Consider the following 23,878-nt stretch of genomic DNA (forward strand, 5'->3'; position numbering starts at 1 on the left):
TGAAAAGTCCAAGATATTGACTGGTCAAGGTGGACATACCAAACCTTTGAAACCTGTTAAATAGGGAAGAGTTGTAATAGAAGCCCACCTACAAGGTGGACCGACGACATCGTAAAGGTAGCAGGGAAGCGCTGGACGCAGGCCGCTACCAATCGATCAACGTGGAAAGCATTGGGGGAGGCCTATGTTCAGCAGTGGACGTCCTATGGCTGAAATGATGATGATGATGATGATGATGTAATAGAAGAGAGTTGTGACGTTGTCGATTTTTTGGAACTTATTAACTACAGCGAGCTCGTAACAGTGCACGTTTTTTAGTTCAAGTCTCAAACAAACAAATGTGCGCTGTTGCGAGCTCACTCGCTTGTTTTCCAAAAATCGACATCGTCGATTTTTGTTACAACTGACATCATAACAGTTATGTTACAACTGACTTAATCATCATCATCATTTCAGCCATAGGACGTCCACTGCTGAACATAGGCCTCTGAGGGCCTCCCCCAATGATTTCCACAATGGCCGGTTGGTGGCGGCCTGCATCCAGCTCCTTCCCGCTACCTATATGTCTGTATGTACTATCTATATGTATGTGCAACTCACTTCGGTCTCCCCTAACTTACTGAAACGTCCAAACTATTGACTGGTCAAGGTGGACATACCAAACCCTCAATCTTGGCGGTTTTTTTCGCTACTTCCACGCCACAATCTGATAACTATTGAGCTCATGAATAACAAAATACAGCCTTGAACTGTTTATATGTTACGGCTCCTAAAATCAAGGGCAGATCGGAGATTTGAGGGAGCCGTTTGAAAAATTTCGTGCTGCTACCGACCAATTATATTATTTGCGTGCGTTGCGTAAAGGAAAGAAGGTTTAATTACACTGGTCAACAGTGGTTTTGGTGCCAAGGAACTGTATATATTTTTTGATTAAGGACCTTATACTGGTTGCTTTAGTAGTAAATTTGTTGATTTCCTACGTGTGGTTTTCCAGATTTTGACGTGTATAGAAAAATACAAAATTTCACCAAAATCAGCGTTTATAATATTTTGAAGTGCTTAAAAACTTTCTTTTCCACGACTTTTGTGAATGAGGTGTAATGGAACTATCACGTTACATCCTCCAGCAGTAATCAGCCATCATATAGCTATCCCATCTGCCTTGGTACCTCTCTTCCAATGGTTTTTAGGTCTTGATAGCATCACTCTCCCTGTTCTTAGCTATAGGATGCTATAGTGACCCAAGATTCTCTGAGAATTGGTCAAGATGACTGTGGAGGTAGTGCCCTTTGATTTAAATTATTACATCCTGAGTTTTTAGGGCATGTCTCACAATTTCATAGTAGTTACTAGACCTGTGATTTCCGAAAAAAATTTTAGTATCTTCAACGAACGAAGTCCACGTAAATCGTTCCAAACGTCCATCAAAGTTAAGAAATCAGTATCTTTTATTAATATTCTTATTTGTGGGCCATCAAAAATTTACTGCTTTAACATTTTTTTATGCTCAAACCAGGATTTTTTTTTTGTTTTTTCCTCACTTTTTCCACTCTGAACTTCATGTTATGGCTTCTTTGACCATTGAAACATTGCCTCAGTGATCACAGCAGATTATACAAACAATTTCGGGTATCCACGGCTTGAATACAACCACAATTTCCGACTTAAAGTAAGAAAAATAAGCACTTTTTATTAAAATTTTGTCTAAATTTTTGAAATTCTTAACTGTGTACACATCACAAATGTAACAAATTACATTTGGATCGTTGAGGCAACTTTTTGCCAATGCAGACATGATATTAAAATAAATTTCGTTATAAAAATATACCGATAACATTACAAACTGTGCAACCAAAGTACCGATTAAAGCTAAAATTTAAAACTGACGGTAGATCAAAAACTACACGTAGGAAAAAAAAAGAAAAATATTTTTATTATTACTAATACACACCTAATAATAAACTATCAACAGAATCTCGGCACCATTTTAATTTTGATATTTTGTTGACCAGTGTTATGGTTTCAGTTCGAGGGCCTTTAAATAAAGTGACTTTCGATTTCGATTCGAGGACGATGTTGTTTCGCTAAAGATGTTACATTTTCTGAATTCTGACGTGTTATGAGATTAGAATTATGAAATAAAAAAGTTTTTGGTACTATAATATAGGGCATGGATGGTACTAACCTTGGGGCAGGTCTTTGTCGAGCAGTGGACATCTATCGGCTGAGGAACTTCGCTTTCGCTTCAGCTTCGAGGAATATTATTCATAATTTCATGAATTATGGTACGTAATCCGCGTATTTGTCATCAAAATCAATCCAGCCGTTTCAGAAATTAACTGAAATAAACCACAGACACAGTCAAAAAAGTACACTCGCATATTTATTTATGTAGCTAAATCATTAAAATTAACTTATTTAGGTATAAAATGCACCTGAAAACACAACGCCAAGTTTCCCAACCAGCTTAAAGTGGACTTATTGAACTTACTAAAGGCTTATGAACTTCGAAGCTAATAATAAATCAAGAGCCAACCCCTAGAATTCCTTTTACTAAATCCAAAATAATGTCCAAAGCTTTAGGAGTTGGATATTGTGATACAGAAAGTGTCGCCATAGAAAAGCTGAAAGCTTTCATTCCGGGGACCTATATCCCTAAAAAGCTTTTTCATTCTACTCATAACAACCATTTTTACGCCAGTGTTTTATAACCCTGTTGTAATAACATTTGTATAGTAAATATTATAATTTATCTATTCTCTTGGTCTTCCTAATATGAATAAGGCCCGTTTCGACCAAACTTTAATCCGAGAATAACTCCTGGTTGCAAATAAAGCTGGCACATTGACAGTTTCAGTATGGGAAATTATGTCAAAATGTCGATTAACTGACGATTTATTCTGAGGTTAATATTTACTCAGATATTAATCTCAGAATAAACTTTTCATTTTCATTTTTCATTTCATTCATTTCATTCAGTTATTTTCGGATTAAAGTTTGATCGAATCGGGTCTAAATGTAAAATGATAAATAGCGGAGTTAAATAGGTTCACCCCTACTCTTCCCGTAAATTTTGTTCAAGTTGACAGGTTCAAAAAATATGCGGACGACAGGCCTTGGCATTTTTTTTTACTTTGGCTATTAATTTCATATGATGGTAAGCCATAAAGTGGTTTATTTGAATACATGAAATGGAAGGTGTATATTTTATGGTTATGAGAATTTTTAACATAACAATTTATTTTCAAAAACCTTTTAAGTCTCCAACATACAAACGTAATTAGAAATGCATCGACTAATGCACTTTCACTCAACTTTACAACCAAATTTATGACTTTCTTGCATGTTTAAGAATATAATTAGTATTTTGTCATAAAATCCACCAACGAAATACCAAGAAACCAATTCCAAGTTTAGAAATTATAGTCCGCAATGGATTTACACTGCGGATTATAATTATGGGACCTTGAGTAAGTTTTCCAAAAGTTGGAAGTTGTGTAAAGCTGGATACTCACTAGCTAACAACTGTCACCACTAGATCTGTATCTAGTAACCTTGTAGTATCAAGGTAAATTAATTAACTGTAACCTTAAACCTATGACTGTGTGTTGAAATAAATGACTTATTATTATTATTAAATAGTATTATTTGAGTCCTTGAATGACGATAAAAGACAGAAGAAGTTTACATTTTGCAAAGTTTATTGTATGCCGTTTTTAAACAGCACAAACATAAAATTAAGCCACGATAGCCGAACGGTGAAGGGGTCGGACTGGCCGACTCGAGATCCGAGGAACGTGGGTTCGAATCCCACCGCCGCTCGACTATTTTGTGGTGAGCCCACTCGTAACGCTTAGCACGAGGGGCTAACGGGACTACTAATAATAATAATTTATGCAATACAAATAATTAACTACTAATGATCTTTTTTTTAAATCACGAGCAAAATAATGGGACCTTCCAGAAGCAATCGTGGTTTTTGGTGACAGCCATTTATGTAACAGTTACGGAGTATTTGTGAGCACCCAGCTTTAGAAATGAAACCTATAAAATTATATGGTGCAGTGCCAATACTATTACGTGTGCGACCGCTATAAAATGTGCCCTTTGCAAAGGTGAGTATTCGTAGCTTCAGTTATTGAGAGAATTAACGATTTGCGAGCCATTTTAAGAAGGCGAATTTCCTAATTAGTTTTATGCAAATTTTAATGGCTTCATTTTATTTGAGCATTCCCGGTTTTCAACCAAGGTTATTATTATTTAATTACCTTTTAATATTTTTTTTAATCTTAATTTTTAATACTTAATGTCAGTCGATAGCACGGATTTGACCCATCCGTCGTCGCTTTTGCAAAATTTTCAGGCGGTTAGACAGATCGATTCGTCTTGCAAAATTGATTATGATGGTGTAGATAACTCAGTTTCGAAAAAAATGTCAGATACGTCAGTTAGTGAGGCAAGCGACGCCGTTAGCATAGACACCGCTGCAGTAATAATTTATCCATGGACCTATAAAAAAAGGCGGACGGAGTCTCATCAACAAAATACTGTGACATTAGGTTACACCAGCTCGCCTGTACGTACAGGCCGGCACGCACACATTCACACCCTGTTACACCACTTCGAGTGCAAACTTCACATAGTTGACACATTTAGGCGGCGAAAAATAAAACAAATAACGTCATGTCTTGTGTGGTGAAATGGTGTAAAAACCGTTCTGATCGAACGAATAAAAGTCAAGGAATCACATTTCACAGGTAAACTAATAATTCAATCACTTATTTCCCGATTTTATAAACATTAAAATATTAAAATCAAATGTCATTCACCCGAAAAAATTAATACGTCAAAGGCCAGTGTTCTCAGTTATTTACGTGGGAAAATTACCCGAAATATGGGAATTTATAATTTTAAGACTTTTTAGTTGTTTATTACGGCATTACTAGGCATTTTCTTTTAAAATTACTTTTTTATTAAATTTTGTACACTAGATTTCCTAATGAAAATGAAATATGGAAAAATGATTGGATTCAAATAATAAGAAATTGTAACAACGACAACGATTGGATCCCAAGCAAACGTTGTGTCATTTGCAGTTGTCACTTTGAAGAAAATGACTTATATACGACTAAAGGAGGACGCCGGCGTATTGTTACATATGCATTGCCTCAAAAGGTTAATTAAAATCTAAACTAAAGCATTTATTTTGAAACTTCAAAAGTTTTAAATAAGCTTAATGAANAAAGAAAAATATTGTTTCCATTTGAGTTTAATTTGATTTCTTAGTCAAAATATTATGATTTATGTGTACCTACCTACTAATTGTTTGTACAAACTTACTATAAAAATAAAATAATTTATCATAATAACTGTGTTTTATTTTCATAGGCAGATTTGATCCTTCCCAAGGATGTGAAAATGCGAAATTAAAATTTTCTTGAGTCAGTGTCAGCTCAGGTCTTATGTTAAAATCTGTCAGAGTTAATAATAATAAGTATATTAGTGATACATAAGATTATGATTATTTACACAAGATTCGTAATTTGTAACTGTGTGAATCATATGTGAATCATATTTTGATCAACATAAAACCTGACACTGACTTGCAAACAAAAAAAGAAAATTTGAAAATTTAATATTTCGCGCCTAGGTACCTCAACGCATTCACCTTCCATCCTTTTCAAATGGCACGGTATAATTTTGTCTAGGTATATTTCCAAGTAACATATCTGCCGATCTATGTTTTTCTTAAAATAAATGGGTAAAATGTTTTGGCTAACATGGCATCCCTAAATTCACTCACACAATAGACAAACGCCAAAATTTTGCGTCACAGTTTTGTTGTAGCGCGAGTTCCGTCCGCCTTTTTTTATAGGTCCATGAATTTATCTATAATTTTTATGAGTACTATGTGAGCCACTATGTGTATTTTCACGTTTGTTACTCAAGTCAATATGTGGTTTCCCTGCCATGCCCAAATTATACATTACCATAGATTAACAACAACACAATGGTACTGATTTCAAACTAAGAAGCGCCTTGTTAAGCCTCCCCTAATCTGTCGCTTACATCCCACATTTAAATCCATTGTTATTAACCCAAAGGCATTGCCCAGTAGTTTGGCTGCAAACGGATTGAGTGATTGAGGTCCTGGCGCTTATGTGAGGACGTGAGAGGAATAGTAAGGTACTTATTAACATGAGGATTGAGCGCTGATCCTCCCAGGATTATCTTTTGGGCTCCTCAGTTTGCGGTGGGAACTTTTTAGTATAGGCGGTTTTTTTAACACGTAATGTTTATTTTTTTCGTGATGTTGGTGAGGACACTGAGGTCACCTTAGTGTCAAATTTTATGACCCGCGAATGGCGTAATGACATAGTCAGATGGAGATTTCTCATTTCCTCGGTGTGTTATTAAAAATATTGTTAAGAAGCTTCAAATCTTGATGTCTTTGCCTTTCAATTCGTTCAATTATTTTTTTTAAATCATGCACTTCGATTTTCAAAATCAAATACCTTTATCAAAACTCCATACTCTTGACATTTTCAAATAAATGGCGCGGGCAGGAGCGATGCATTGACTCCAGGCTACTTACAGGTCTACGAAGATCCGTTTCAAACTCGATTCCATATTGAAAATCAAATCCTTCCACACTCTTGACATTTCCAAACAAATGAATGCCGTCAATCGCAGTGACCCACATAGGGGATGGCAGAGGCGGGCAGGAGCGATGCAATGACTCCAGGCTTCGGCTGGTCACGCGAGCTCCGTCGCGCGCTCCCTGCCTATTACACGGCTCTATGAACGTCTTAGAAACGGCAAAGTTTTGTAAATTACTTTTGAACTTCTTTTTTATGCTTCTGGATTATTTGGAACCTAAAACCATTATAACATACAGTAGACTGTTCAAGTGTTTGATTAAAAATGCTACGGTACTTCTTCTCTAGTGTGAAAGCTTGCAGCTCAACTCTACCAAACGTCATGGAAAACACATTATTTTTGTCAATAAAAATAAATTGACATAATTTGCCTTATCATTTGCACAGAAATACTTATAATAGACTTCTATTCGTTGTAAGATGTCATGCAAATCTCAAAGCAAAACAAAGCTTTAATAAAACACCTGTGTTTAATTAACTCCAGAAATAATAACTCCACTATTCCACCCTTAGACGATTAATGAACCATTAATCACTTTAGTTTCACTTCAGTGCTCAAATTGGCCACTTCTACAACACTCAGAAGCCGCAAAAGCAATTCCTTGGTCGCTATAACGACGGACAACCCCACTGTTTACGAGCCGAAGTCTGCACGAGAACAGTAACGCACCACCGTCGAACCGGGCCGCCCACCCTGTGCCGTGCTGAACAAATTCAAATATCGAAGCGCGCGGAATCTAGAACTACCATTCGAAATTCAAATTTAAATTCGAAATTTTGAAAATGATTCGAATCGTTCTTTTGTTTCTTCTGATCGCACTCGCGCTGTCAGCCAGAGAACCGCGCCAAATAACTTTAGCCAACCAAGGGACGATAGCGGGCATGTACCTCACAAGATTCAGGACTAAAAGGATAGCTGCGTACGTAGGGATACCCTATGCCCAGCCTCCTATAGATTTCAGAAGATTCACGGCCCCAGAATACACAGATTTGCCACAGTGGGAGGGGATCAAAAACGCAACGATATACGCGCCGGATTGTATGCAAAGTGAGCCCAAGAGGGAAGATGTGCTCATTCCTTGGCATAAACACGACGAGTTGTTTTCGAAGCTTCTGGATGCGCAGTTGGCGGAGCCGAGGAAGAAGGAAATATCGGAGGATTGTTTGTACTTGAACGTGTACGTCCCGGACGGTAAGTTATTTGTTTACTTAGTTTAGCTATACCGTGTGTCTGTTCATATTAACATAATGTTATTTTTGTACTTACAAAAATAATAATGTCTGTCATAACAATATCAGTAATAATTTAAGTTATTGTTACTAAGTGGAACCTTCATAATGAATACTGGTGGTCTAATAAAAAAGGTACTTCTTACATGAATTAAGAAATTACTTAAAACTGTATACATTCCGACAGCTCAGAGCCGGTTGTTAGGAAATCCTGGGAAGCTTTATGCCCACTTCTGGGCATAGTTTTTTGCAACTTTGTACGCGTAACAATATTGATGCAATAACGTACTTTGTTTGACTTACCCACGTAAATAAATAGTCTAAAATATATAGCTATTCTGATTTATAAGCTAACATTATAAAACTTCACCCAAATCCGTCCATTTTTTGCGAATAAGAAAAATCTTGAACATCACCAACGTTTATAATATTACCTACAAACACTTTCGGTTCGTTAGTCAGTCCGTAAACCAACAAAGAACAAGCCAGCAATTTCGTTCCCCAAATGTATTCCGACTTTATTACTATCAATACAGCGTACATAATAAGTCCTTAGTTAACCTACTTTTGCTTCTCCCCCATCTGATAAGGAAGTCATTTTCTTGGGGGTAGTTGCCATTCTGGTTGCCAACGCGTGCTAGCAGCAATCATCGACAAGGTTGCTTTTGGCGTGTACCTATTGTTTTTGAGTGAAATTAATAATACTAGTGGAACATTGCTGAAAAATGCTGTATGAAGTCAGAACTTTCATGTAAACAATGACGTATTTTTTTAGTATATTCATCTTATCCTAATAATATTACAAATGCGAAAGTTTGAATGTCTGGATGTTTGTTACTCTTTCGCGCAAAAACTACTGAACGGATTTTGATGAAACTTCACAGTATTAGTTTTTATAACTCAGAATAACATATTAGCTATAATTTATGACGATCTGTCGCATAGTAAATTTCACGCTGGTGAAGCCGCGGGCAAAAGCTAGTCAATAATAAATTTAAAATTATAATAGCAAAGTGCTACAATTTTGGCGGGTTCGCCATCAAACAAGAGAAATGTCACTAATATTTTCTATTTTCTGTAATAAAATCGTTGAGGTCGCTTAAAAAGTACTTAAGTCTTATACAGGTTGTCCCAGAATGAGTGAATCAAACTGCTATGGGACGTAGCTTACTGAGACCTACCCCTAAAAATATGAAAAAGAATTCCCATTCTGGGAGACCCTGTATTTTGAGCAGGCAAGTCGTTTGTATGTAATTGTAGAACCGGAAAATTGTCTGACAGCTACTTATAGGACTAATTGACAAATACCAACTGCTGAAATCTATATTTATAAAAGCAAAATGTCACTGACTGACTCACTCACTCATCCCGAAATCTCAAAAACTACAAATGCATCCATGGGGTTCCTTTTAGAACGTGGTGCTATTATGAACGGATTAACGCGGGATCCAACCGCACGAAGTCGCGGGCGGCCGCAAGTATGAAATGCAAATATGTATCAGTATATTATTATTGTATTATTATCTATAACACACTAACACCTTCACAAAAGTTTTTCACACTACCCAACACGCTGGCAACACCAGCCCCACATGTTGCCCTTATCGTCTTCCGGGGCCATACATCATGTATGTTTAACACAACCTCTGAACCTATCCGAAACCAACTAGTGTGGGTCATAACATCATTTAGAAACTAGCTCTTATTACAGGCATTTAAAGACGATGGCACATCAAGCTTAATACTGTGACATAAAAACTCAAAAAACTCATTTTATTTTACCCGACTGCGCCAAAAGAAGGGTTATTGCCAGTAGGCTTTTAAAAAGCACTTTTACACGTCCCAGAATTAACCCTACCACTGCTTTAACTACTACTGCTACTATTAAAAATACATAATATGCGTGGTGGCAAAATACATAAATCTTATGGAGTGTGAAACCTATTTCATCCTTATCCCCTAAGATGAAAGTTGGTACAGAAGAATAATCTCTCGCACGTATGAAAAGTACCTACCTAAGTAAATCACCTTCATAGTACAAGATACTAGTGTTTTTAGTCTTCTGGCGGCGCTCTCTTCAAAAACTTTTCACGTTTATACTATTGTAGTCAGAAAAATAGAGATTATATTTTATTATTTTAGTAGATACTAGCTTTTGACCGCGGCTTCATCCGCGTGAAATTTCGTTTGTCATAGATCGTCATAAATTATATACATGTTATTCTGGGTTATAAACAATATTTCTGTAAAGTTTCATCAAAATCCGTTCAGTAGTTTTTGCGTGAAAGAGTAACAAACATCCAGACATCCAAACAGTTTAAGACCCAAGGAAAAACATAGAACTGTTTTCATACCAGTTTTTGAAACGACACGCTCGTGTAGCTGTATCTCGTAACACTTCGTTCCATACCGTTATCCTAACTTCCTAACTAATAATATTATAAATGCGAAAGTAACTCTGTCTGTCTGTCTGTCTGTCTGTCTGTCTGTCTGTCTGTTACGCTTTCCCGCTTAAACCTCGCAACCGATTTTGATGAAATTTGGCATAGATATAGTTTGAGTCCCGGGAAAGAACATACGATAGTTTTTATCCCGGTTTTTGAAACAGGGACGCGCGCGATAAAGTTTTTCTGTGACAGACAAAATTCCACGCGGGCGAAGCCGCGGGCGGAAAGCTAGTGTGGTTATATCGTTTGGCCTTCCCTTCCATCTTTCACCCTTCCATGGCGATACATCATGCTTACTGTACGCCACGTTATCCGATTGGCTAATCCTGCGGCCACCTTAATACATCATTTGTCGTGGCAGTTTGGGGTCCAAGGCCATGTATGTAGGGTACTTGCTGTGGTCTATTTTTGAACGCCCCATTTGTTTAAACTTTAATAATATTTAGTGGTTATACAATACAAGATGTAAGAGAACGCTGGTTCTATGATAGGTTATACTACTGATCAACAACATCTTTTTTTTGGGTCGATATCGAAATCACAAAAACTTAAAGTTATAGGTGCAAATGCCAAATAACTGTAAGTGTAATGAGTACAACCAAACCTACAAGATAATGCAAAAGAAATCATCATCATCATCATTTCAGCCACAGGACGTCCACTGCTGGACATAGGCCTCCCCCAAATTACTTCCACATCGCACGGTTGGTAGCAGCGTGCATCCAGCGCCTTCCTGCTACCTTTATCAGGTCGTCGGTCCCACCTTGTAGGTGGCCAAAAGGAATGGCTAATGTATAAACAATTGCACTATAATAATATCATAATAGCTGTACCTACGTCGTCGATGTTGAATTTAATTAATTATGTATTCCAATAATTTAATTCATTCATTAATTTATACTATTTGCATTGAATTAGAATCGTACTCATTATTCCCGAAGGATTAATAATGAAGGCTCACGATTCCGGCTGCTCATTTCATATTAATACCAATTAACATCAGTCCGATTCGGATTTGATAACTAAGCGGGCGTGATTGGACGGCGCGACCTAAAGTTTACTTCAAAGGACTTGCAAAGTCCTACCATAAAGGATCAACGAGGACCTAATACTATAATCATATCTATAGGGGATTCGCCTTCGAACATACGCCTCCTCTTTAACCCTCCACCGACTTCTGTCCCTGGCCACTTGCATCCAGTTTGCTGCCGGATGTCGTCTGTCCACCTTTTAGGCAGTCTTCCCCTGCCGCGAGTGTTGTTGCGGGTTCTCCACTCCAGGGTTTTTCTACCCCAGCGATCAATGTGTCCTGCTCATATCCATTTACGGCTCTCAATCTTTTCCACCACGTCGCTGACCCCCGTCTCTTCTCTGATCCACTAATTTCTTTTGTGATCTTGTAGGGAAATGCCAAGCATACCAAAGACGATAATCATATAAAAATCATATAAAACATAGCTAAACACAAAAAATAAACATACAAATTCGACAAAGCCTGCAAAAATAAAGCCATATTAATGCTCATCCTTTTGATCCTGGCCTCGCGTAAAACGTTCATAAACAATTTTCCTCAGATAACGCCGCGAAAATTGCCACGAGCAAGTTTTATTTAATGGGGAACAGTTTAATTCGCCACTGAGATTAATTTGAGTGAAGCGAACTTGGTGGGCGAGTTTGGATCTTAAAAGAGAAATGGTGGTTCAGTAGCCTTCCTACCCAAGTAAAGCCCTTCTGACACATTGGGTTGCCAATTGTGAATCGCAAGCCCAAACTTGTTAGCTTTTTTTACCAGACATTAGCGGACAAGACCGTCTTTGAGTCTCTAAGATTTCTTACATACATTAAACGATCATTTAGTCCATTTTGTCCTTCAGTCTACTTTCATGACAACTTTTAAACCTTAAATTCAAACTCCTCCTATGTTCTTCTGATTAATTTCGTTGCGGATTCAATGATAGAACTTTCCTCCGGGACAAACTTGACCTTCACTGGTTGGATTTTTAATGGCAGTCAAGCTGCAGATCCTGACTACACAGGAGTTGCAGCGGTAAGTAGGAACGAGAGGTGGGAAGTGTCCCTTTTACGATACACACGGGAAGAGGAACAATGGGAGTGGTCCTATTTACTCTGCCGTTACACAGTTCGGTTAAACTTTGGATCTGGATACCGTGCATTGTGTAACTTATGACCTAGCACGTGACTACCCTAGATGATCGAATAGATAATGGTAAGGTAAAGATCATACACACACCTGCTAACAAACTAAAACTGGTTCACAAAAAAATAATTTTAGGAACCGTTTTAGTTTGCAAAGATCTTGCTTTCGTAAAAAAAGTCCTCCACAAATTCTCCTTACTAAACTAAAAAATTCGACATTACCTATAAGAGCCTACTACATCTATCTGAGTTAGAGATAATGATTGGCGGTAAACTTTTTTGATAAAGCGACGTACGCAAACTTTGGCTCGGGCCGAAAGTGTTACAGTTAAGGGCTGAAAGGGTGATTCAAGCCTAATTTAAATATTGTTTCGTGGATATTAAGTTAACTGGCACAAACTAAAAACATTATTAAGGACCGTTAGGGCATGAAGGGTCTATAAATAACTACAATGGGATAAACTTTGAAGGGTGTGACAAGCGCCAACAAAAAGTCACATATCCTCTACTTAGGATGGGTTGCAACATCTTACTTTGACTGTAACAAGCGTCAAAAATCTGTCAAACCCATACAAAAATCACCAGCTATCGTTGTAGTTACGGTCCAGTTAGGTGATGCAACTCATCCTTAGGCTGTTGCACCACCTTTAACGGTAACTATAACGATAACCGGGGCTTTTTGTATGGAGTTTGACAGATTTTTGACGTTTATCAAAGTTAAAGTAAGATGGTGCAACCCAGTCTTGTTATATTAAATCTTACCCCAGGGGATGCATCACAGATCTGTGTTGTAGTTTAGAGCATATGACGAACACGTGGACAGAAGTTAGTAGGTAACATTTAAATAATAAGATCTGACCGTTTATCATTAAAATTTCCGTTTCATGTTCCAGCCTAGAATTGCTCTGAATTCTGCTAAACGCGATAAACGGAGATCGGGCTGTTTAATCCGATTTGCTTGAATTAAACGTCATGCCTTTTTTCCTCAATCTTGGATTCTTTTATACCTACCTCTGTTAATCTTTTAATAATATGATTTAGTCAACCGACTGCAAAAGGATTCATAGTTTTTGAACACGTTCGAATCGTTTACAATACAATGAACATGCTGTAGAGTCGCTTGCACGCAGACTGATAAAATTTTGTTGTAAAATTGCATCTATTAAAACTATAGGTACAAGATATCACAGAGAATTACACTACATTGATTGAAAATATAGTTTTGATCTTTTTTTAACTTGGCAATACCAAAGTTAAGTAGTTATCAAAGCGAATATGGCGGTGATCCATCGTTCCAAATTTACACCCAGCGAGATTCGAACCCACAACATCCACTAACCGTCAATTTACACCAAAAACATCAATCTTTGGATCGCGACTGAAATGGCGATTCCAAAAAGTTCCATAAAGCGAGTATGTCTAGAATATGGATTCTCAAAGTGGGGTACGTGGACCCACCCCTAGGAGTTCGTCATTCGACGGGGATTCTTCGTTTTTTCCCTAGCCCTTTTTCCCATTACTTGGGGTCGGCTCTCCTTGTTCTGATGCTTTCAACTGTAGGGGGTTCGCAACAAGATTTACGAAATGGTGGCTTGATGACTGGTAAGCCCGTGCGTGCAGCACACATGGTGACTTATGGTCCTATATCCCCTAGATGGGGCAGAGGGCGTCCACAACAGTCCTCCATCTCGTTCGGTCTTGAGCTTCTCGCTTGATTTCGCTCCAGGTCTTGCCGATCTTCTTCGCCTCGTCCACACATGGTGGCCTTATAAAAACCTTATTGCCTTCAACTGTGTAAATATTACTTTCTTTACAGGGGGGAGGAGATTTAATTAGTAAGTTAAGGGGTTCGGTGTAACCTGAAAACTTTAACAGGGGTTCGTGGAGCTGAATGTTTGAGAAACCCAGAACCAGAAGTATCAAAGTGGACGACTTTCCGATCCGAGTAATTGCCCGTTAGCTTGCGGCAAGTCGGCACGCTTACTGATTGTTGACGTTTGCCCCTGGGATTTGTAGAGAGAGTGAAATGATACAGCTTTCATAATGAAAAAAGATTTTTTTTTTGTTTTAGTACTTTTTTGTTTTTCTTTTCGGGATATTTGAAGTCACATCTTTAGAGGCATTCGGGCTGAACTCGTGTTGTAGGTATTATACAGGGTGTCAGTGCAGGGTGTTGCCAAATTAATTGGAGAGTTTCAGAATCAGTAACATAATCGATATTCGATCGATTTAACTTGGGAAGTTACGTTACGTTACGAATAAATTATTGGAAAATTAATTCTTTATGTTTTTTTGGTCTATTTAGGGGCCACAGTTTGACACAAACAATATCACATGTAGCATAACTAAATCTTGTCTAATTATAGATAAGAATATGAGCATATTTACCACAAAATGTACCCTATAGCTCATTGTAAAACCCTTTTAAACCTTCGTGTCCGTACTGTCCCGAAAGACACACTCTTCAATCGTTCAATCCCTTACTAATAGGGCATATAACATGTAATATGTTCCCTTCACTACCTCAATTGCGACGATTTGTAAAGCTGTTTAGACACACAACATTTTGTTTGTAAAGTGCGTAAAGGCGAGAGTACACTATTGTCCGCGCCAAATGCATTGGAAAAATTTCCTATTTCAGCAATATAAGCATAGTAATTCCACTGGAAATAGAATAAATTATTTCAAATTATTGAATACTTATTATTTTTAGTGTTATTACTATTCAAACACAGAATGATGAAATAAATATTGTACTAATTCAAATCAACCTTGAGTAAATAATTAGTTACATTTATTTTAAAGATATTTTTACTCTTGTGTATAGATCCTTACAGTAAACATCGGTAAACAACGGTCGTATTTGAGGAGGAAATGTTATGAGATCATGATGTAAATGAGACACTTTGATAAGTGCGTTATATCCTCATACTCGACATACACATATTAAACTGTATTACATAGATTACATAACAAAATGTTACATCAAGTCACTAACTCAGCTTTTCCCTTCACTCGATCTTAAGTTACTTCAAAATTGTGTAAACACGCTAATTTTAATATTTTCCTTTCGAATTTTATACTTTTTTCCAAGAATAAACAACCTAATGACGTCTAGTATGTATGCTACAAAAAGTGCGTTAGGATAGGACCCTAAGAAAGCTACATTACTGCTGAATCCTTTTTTTATCGTCAAGAATCCTAAGATAACCTTTCCACATAGCACGATACGTGAGTGACCTAACAATAGGTAACCTAAGAACTTAATATACGCAACTATCTCTGCCTGTCTGTTTGTCACACTCTTTCTGCTAAACTATCCTTTGAGAATAAGGACAAGCTGAATACCTATAAGTCTAAAAAAATGTGTGGTAAATCAATGAAAAGGGTTGGACGTAAGAAATAATATGAAAATTTATATTTGAGGGTGATCATCATCATCATCACTTTACAGTCCACTGGTGGACTAATGTAAAGTTAGTTTCTAAAGTGGAGGAGGCTCATTTGAAGGATAATCTCAATCAATCAAAAGAAACTTTTAACATCGCTCATATTCTGTATTGTCATCAAATGTGTTAGGTACTTGTTGCACAATGACCGAGCAAAGTCAAGCACAAAAGCTGTATACGATAATGATCCCTATCTCATCTAACGACCTACTTATTTGGCCTAACGATACTTATCAGGGATGTTATGGATATCCGTAACCGTAAACGAAACTTTCGGATATCCGAAATAAAAAAATATCCGAAACAGTAACCGTAACTGATTCAAAAGTTTCGCATAATTTCGGATGTAGGCAGTTCAAAAATTGTTTTTTGTATAGCATCAATGTTAAGGCATAACAGCCTGATTTACCTTTATAATGCCATCTAGTATCGATTTTTATTTTTTTATTACTTTTTATTCGATGTAAAGTGTGTGGCTATGAATGAACCGTGTTGGATAACTATTGCAAATTGCATTCTAAAGCTCAGATATCCGTAACCGTAACCGAAACTTTCGGATATCCGAAATAAAAAAATATCCGTAACTGTAACCGAAACCGGTATAATAATATTCATATATCCGTAACCGTATCCATAACCGAAACTACATAATCCATAACATCCCTAATACTTATGTTACAAATGAGGACCCAGCTTTAACGCCTATCCCTTAACGCAACCCTTCGATTTCGACGGCGGCTGTCGCCAACGATCCGTTACAACTTCTGATAAATGACTTGCCGAAGATAAATCTGGACTTTTAGAACAAAATCCGCTCTAAATCCACGCTTTTTTGGAGCCAACAAGAAAATGCAGACTGAAATGGCTTGGTTTTTTACGAAAGAAGCAACGGATTTTTTCGGAAAACGCAGCGTGGGACGTCCACCCACAAGGTGGACCGACAACATCATAAAGGTAGCAGGAAGGCGCTGGACGCAGGCCGCTACCAACCGGGCAGCATGAAAAGCATTGGGGGAGAACTATGTTCAGCAGTAGACGTCCTATGGCTGAGATGATGAGTGGAGTCAATACATTTTCAACCAAACGACGTCCTCTGCTGGACAAAGTCACTTTAGTTCACAGTCATTAATGAATAAAGAATCTATAGGTACTACGAGTACATTTGTGATTTTGTTTACAACAAACATCAGTTATAAAAGGATGATGCATAATATTATCATGGAATTGTTTCAATGAATCATACCGACCCGGATCAACCTAAGGTAGGAGGTATTTTAATTATTATTTTATTGATCATCCCTTATCATTGCAAAGGGTTTTCTATGCACTCCGATCACAAATAGCCATATTTTATTTATGCTCAGTCATAATGTAGTATCGTAAAAACTTGCGATAGATATGAAAATTACGCTCGTAACTTTTTCACGAGTGACTAATATTTGAACCTAGGTTAAGGAACGCATATTATATTATTAAGACTTTGGTCTTAGACATGAGTAATATTATACGCTTCACCTTACATTGTGAAAATTTAGGATTTTGGCGCACAGCAAGAAATTTTAAGAAGAAGAATTTTCCAAAAAATTCAGGAATGCTTCTTTTTTCCATTGACTCTTCATGTTATTTTGGAACACGGTATACTGTACCTTCATACAAAAACAGCTATCCATATTAAATACAGGGTCTTTACTAAACCAAAGACATAAAATGGGTCAAAATAATTAATATGCGTACACCGCACACTTCAAACCCCTTACAGCTAAATGGATTCAAATTTATACGCACATAATTACATATTAATGAAAATCTGCCTTAATATTTAGGGCAGGTGTCAGTAGAAATGAAACGGTTTTAATTATATCTGTACTGAAAATAGGTAAAGTAGGCTTAATATAAAATCAACATGTTTGGGAAGGGTAAGCAAATTCTCAATTTTCCTCTGGTAAATTAGCGGGGATCTATCCCCAGCAATAGAGGCAAATGAATGACTGTTGATAATGATGAATAATGATAAATCTCTTATATGTATTAATAACTACGTATCTACTAAAACTAAGGTACCTACATACCTTAGTTTCTTTGAGCCTTCCTCAATTTGCTTCGTAGTATTCTTAAAAAACGGGAAATCGTACTCCTGCTTTTCTCCATTTACTGAAATAATAAAAATGTAGAATCAACAAGTTAATTTTTTAACCGTAAAATATTTTAGTTACTTTTGCTTCTAAGTCATGTCAATTTTTCCTTATCAACAAATCGTTAATAACATCTGCTCTTTTAAGATTTTTTAAATTCTCATTATTGAACAAAATCAAGGGAATAAATTTTCAGTTGAAAAGGAAAATGAGAAATTACTTTGTCTAACTTCATTGTGACGTAATTTTATTATTACTTATTATTCAGGTACCTACACCTTTCAGTTGAAACGATGTTTTGTTACCTGCAAACTGTATACGATTGTACCTACTGTTTTTATCAAGTACCGATAAAATATTTATTTATTTAAGAAAATCTTAATAATTTTCAGAAGAAATCGATTTCTGAATCGAGTTTAAGTCAAATATAAAATGAATATCACTGGTGTTAAAATAATTACACAACAATAATGCACAAAATAAATTGAGTCCAATCTTTTTCGATTAATAAATTACCAAAGTAACTTGATTTTTTAAATTAAATTGTGAATTTAATAAAAACAGCATTCTTTACTCTTAATTTTAATCTCGTTATAATTTTATGATGGTCAGCAAAAAATAAAAATAAATTGGTTGCTGATCTAATTTATTAGAAAGAAAACATTTATTTTGATCCGTTTCAACTTCGACGGCAGCTGTTATAATTTGGCGATTTATTGGAGTTTGCAAATTCTCTGGTTTGCCATTTGGTGCTGATTGCGATCGGCGCGACGGTTTGAATATGGAATCGCTCGAAATGAAAAAAAATACAAGTTATAAAATAATAATACCATTCCTGTTATTGAAACTGGCCTACTGAGCCAATAGGTAAGACGGCTGATCTTTTTTTACACCACCACTAAAATGCAATTCTCCATAGATTTAATATACCAACTTAGGACGAAGGAAGTTTTTACGTCGCTTTTTCAACAACTAAGTATAATTAATGTTTTCTTTGCAAATTGAGAAACATTAATTCTATTTTTGTAAGTGTACTTAGTTCAAAATATTCGCGTGAATACATATTATGTATTGAATTTGTCAAACATTTACCTAAACGAGATAGCTTTTAGTTTCAGTAAATGAGAAAGTACTAAACATAAATTATTTTGCTGCAAAGTTAAAGTGGATTTTGGCTTTGGCGGCCGCAACAGTGAAAAGTGCAAACCGTGTCACTAAATATTGCCAAGAGAAAAAAAATGATGAGGAAAAATTCCAAAAAAGTTTGTTTTTGGTTACATCGCTGTAATTGAAGATCAACAATGCATGTTGTTCGGCATACGGGCTGCGTTCATTTTGACGTGACCGCAGAACGTATCCAGTGTGACAAATTCCTAAAAATTTGAATTAATAGTTTTCTTCTAAATACTCACTAACATAGCTTTGAATGTGTAATTGTATCGGAAATAGACTGACAATTTATTCAACACTTTCGTGCGATTCAAGAGTAACGCCCTGCTATCAATTCTTAACCCTTTCTGATGGTTTTTGGAAACATGGTTGGATAAATTACAACAGTTTATTGGGCGCTTGCATGAGTTGGATCGGCCGAGTAATTGTGCAGCCATTTGCCTTTCTCTCCGCATTTAAGGGACTGCTAAACGGTCAAACATTGGAACGAGATTCTGAAATATTGTGTTTCTTTCCACGAGCTCTTGAGTGAACAAAACACTTAAACGAAATTAGATTTACTTATTTCGAAAATATTATTTTTTGTTTTAGTTGTTCTAATTACCTAAAATCGGGTTCGATTCCTTCTCATTTTCATTTTTCTTCTCAGTTTTTTCGGTGGTAGCGCTTGTTCTAAGTCCACACCAGAGGGACTAGTGTGAGTTTACATAGTGAGCGCGTTAACCCTTAAATGGTTTCTGTCCGTTATAAAGGACATGTCAAACAATTGCCTACAGAATCTAAATTAAAGCAATTTATCGACTTTCAAGGGATATTTTATAAAAAGCATGATATTTTATGTGAAACACGGGGCAGTAGTTCCATAAAAAACCGCGAATTTTAAAAATTAAGACAGTTGAATAACTGCAACAGCAAGGTCAAGTTTTCGCCGTTGATAAATATGGCAACACTGTGGGTATTACACTTGTTCTTGTGCTTTATTGACTGATTTTAGAATATTAACGAATAAAACTGACGATTATTGCCAAAACTGTAAAAAAATATAGATTTTTTTTCATTCATTTCAAGGTTACAAATGTTATGTCACTTAAAACGGACAACGCCATGTATCAGTAATAAATACTCATGTTGATTTTTAGACATTTTTACCCCATTTCCCCCTTTTAGGGGTTGAATTCTGAAATAACCTGAAACACGTGTTTATTAATTTATCCATAGGAGTACTCCTGTGAAGTTTCGAATTAAATAGTGCAACTAATTTTGTTTCGCCCTACAAACTTTGGACCCCCATTTCACCCCCTTAGGGGGTAATTTTGGAAAAATCCTTTCTGATAACACCCTTAGACCCTAATAAGGAACCTACATGCCAAAATTTGTGTCTTTATACCCACCGGTTTGGGATTTATGTTGATAAATCAGGTAGTCAGTTTCTCTTTTTATATGTCTGGGTATTTTTTGATAAATTTATGTAAAATCAACAGTAAATAGTCCCGATGGATTGCAAAAGGCGCTGGATTAGCCAGAGGCTGATTATCAGGGATTCCTGTATTGTTATTAATAAAAGTTGTTTTACGTTTGTTTTCCTAAACTGGCAATGTCCGCCCTAAGTGACATGGATGTAATGCTAAATAATTGGCAATGTCCGTTTTGAGTGACATGTCATAACTTCTATACTAATTGAAATTTTTTCAAAAAGAAAAAAATTTTTTCTTAATCTATCAAAACAATACCTAAATCCCAAATTTGACCATATTTGAAGCAAGGGTTCAATGAGTGCCAATTTAAGGGTTAAAAAAATGTATTAAAATTTTAGTTCTTGAAAGTTTCCTCTAGGGGCGCTGTACAATCTGTCATACATTTAATGTCATTTTTCTACACGCTTACCAGTGACGACGATTGATGTAAATTCACACTCAGCCCTCTAGTAACTACAAAATAACAAAAAATCACATTACCCATTTACGAAATGGTATAATAATATTCTTTCGTGTGCAGTATCCGTGATTGACATCTGTAGTATCAACAAAATACTCCAGACCCATTTAAAAATTGCATGTAACTTGATATTCCGTTACGCTATACTTTCCACACGCCAAAGAGCTATAAAATCTTTGACATATTAATTTATGACAGCTATAATAAACGAGCTGTCGGCTCGCTTTCGCGGAATAGGTATTTTTAAAAGCACACTTGACCCGACGTGCTGGATTACAGGTCACATGATTACGAATGCTAATGCAGTGATTGCTTTGAAATGCTTTCAATTCTTATTTTAGAAGCCAGTTTACGTTGAACTATAGACCTAAAGGGTTAAATAGCATTAAGATTGCTAAAAAGCTAGCTTTTAAGTTTATGGTAGGTAACCTACTCTACATACTATTACTACTAATATTATAAATGCGTAAGTTTTTATGGATGTCTGGATGTTAACATGTTTGTTACTCTTTTACGCAAAAACTACTGAACGGATTTTGATGAAACTTTACAGTATTGTTGTTTATAACCCAGAATAACTTAACAATAAAGCTATAATTTAACATGATATGTGACAAATTAAATTTCACGCCAGTGATTTAACAGTTTTATTTAATTATCTGTATTTCCTTTGTTTGTGGTCCCACTTGGGTAAAAGCCTCCTCCATCTTTTTCCATATTTAATTTTGTCCCTTAATCGCTTTAAATGTCCACAGAAAGAGTAGAAGTGTTCATAGAGTAGACTAACGGAGCCATAAGGATGTCTAGATCAAGATTTATTTACTAAAAATTACTAGTAGTAACCTTTAAGAAAAAAATATTTCTAATTTAAATTTTATATGTGCAAAACTGCCAGTTTACATTGGCGCGGACTGCACAGTTCTAACCAGGTTGGTCCGACTACACGCCGGCAACACATGCAATTATCGCTGCTCGCAAACCCTCTCAGAAATGTAAACTTTCGTGTAAAGTTCTTTTAATTCTTGCACCGTTCAGTTGTTTACATTTGTGTTTGGGGAAGGGGAATGTACAGTCAACCCATTAAAGCATACATTTTGGCTAAGAACTCACGGCGCGATTTTCACCAGCGCCCACGGCGGTTGTGGAATTGCGGTTTTGTTTCAAAACTCACGGGAATGGTTATTTGCGCGGTTATTCTAAGAACTCACGGCGCGATTGTTACCCGCGCCCGCCGCGGCCGCGGGTGAAAATCGCGCCGTGCGCTAAGTCACTGGTACAAAATGGTCGCCCGCCGATCGGGCGGATTTCGCGTGGGCGAAAACCGCCGAGGCTGATGTTACCGCGGCCCGCGCGATTCTACCACGCCCGCTGCGGGCGAAAACCGCGTCGTGAGTTGTGCATTAGTTTTTGCATAAGTATTTTACATTCTGCAAAAGCTGCGGGCCCGCAACTGCCGCGGGCGCTAGGGCTTGAATACCGGAATTCCGGAATTTCGTAACTCCGGAATTTCGGATACATTTTTTCCGATATTTCAATTCCGGAACTGAAGCCAATATCGTATTCCGATATTGAACATTTTCATAAATTATTTTAAGTTTTCAAAACGTTCAAGTATCAAAATAGGTTCTTAAATAAGGAAGTTCTTGAGATATGTATTCGCAACTTTATTAGTAATAATATTCAAGAGGCAATAGGGTGAAACCAAAGCTCCAAAATGTTCGCTAGAGACAACTCTAATGGGCGAAGCCAGCTGAAGAGAGCGGATGATAGAGTAAAACCTGTTAATAGCTCAGCCACAGGACAGTTCCAACAGCTAAGCTAACTCGACACTATACCGAAGATTAGCCGGACATCAGCCCTTACGTGATTAGGATGGCTCTCAAACAGCTAAAGAACAACAAGGCACCGGGTGATGACGGAATAACCTCGGAGCTTCTGAACGCGGCAGGTGATAAGCCGATACTGAAAGTCCTTCATAGACTGTAACTCCGTTTTACTCCAAGGAATAATGCCAGAGGCACGGAACAAAATAATAGCTTGGTGGTGTTTTTCTTTAAGAAAGGGGTAAAAGCCTTATTAAGGAATTACAGACCCATCTGGGTTCTGACTCTGAGTCATGTCTACAAGCTGTTTTTGAGAGCCATCACGAATAGTCTCGCGCGTAGGTTCGATGACTTAGCGATTCCTCTGCAGCGAGCTGTGAGGCATGGAGATGTAATAATACGTCGAATTCAACTCGGCTGGGCAGCGTTCGGGAAACTACATAACATCTTTTCGACCAAAACACTTCAGTGCCTAAAGACGAAAGTCTACAATCAGTGTGTGTTACCAGTAGTGATGACACACGGTTCGGAAACGTGGCCTCTTACTATAAGGCCTTATAATAAGCTCAAAGTTGCACACCATGGTATGGAGAGTGCTATGCTCGGTGTTTCTTTTCGAGATCGAACCAGAAATGAGGAGATTCGTAAACGAACTAAAGTTGCCTGACAAATAGCGATCGGATTACCAAGCTAAAGTGGCAATGGGCAGGGCACATAGTACGTAGAACAGACGACCGATGGGGCAAGGTTCTAAAGTGGAGGCCACATACGTGTATGTGTTTGTCGGGAGGCGCTTACTTTTTTTAACCAACTCCGGAACTAGAACCGGAATTCCGGAGTTGAGTGCCCAATATCGGAAATCAGTTCCGGAGTTGA

At 37.0% G+C, this 23,878-nt stretch overlaps 1 protein-coding gene and 1 long non-coding RNA gene across 2 annotated transcripts in view; both read left to right on the top strand.

Annotated features, from left to right (window-relative positions):
- The first annotated feature begins 4,533 nt into the window (after nt 1-4,533).
- On the top strand, nt 4,534-5,168 carry LOC114360521 (uncharacterized). The gene is made up of 2 exons (XR_003656519.1): nt 4,534-4,757; nt 4,992-5,168. It is a non-coding gene; the product is annotated as an uncharacterized LOC114360521 (long non-coding RNA).
- Nucleotides 5,169-7,427: 2,259 nt separating this feature from the next.
- LOC114360518 (fatty acyl-CoA hydrolase precursor, medium chain) overlaps nt 7,428-23,878 on the top strand; it is a 47,572-nt gene continuing 31,121 nt past the window's right edge. The window contains exon 1 of the mRNA XM_028315245.1: nt 7,428-7,851. Coding sequence (XP_028171046.1) covers nt 7,443-7,851 — 409 coding nt within the window. The 5' untranslated portion in view covers nt 7,428-7,442. The remainder of the gene's footprint in view (nt 7,852-23,878) is intronic.

Source organism: Ostrinia furnacalis, unplaced genomic scaffold, assembly GCF_004193835.3.
Source record: "Ostrinia furnacalis isolate ACB-3 unplaced genomic scaffold, ASM419383v2 OfSCF5073, whole genome shotgun sequence".
Taxonomy (NCBI): domain Eukaryota; kingdom Metazoa; phylum Arthropoda; class Insecta; order Lepidoptera; family Crambidae; genus Ostrinia; species Ostrinia furnacalis.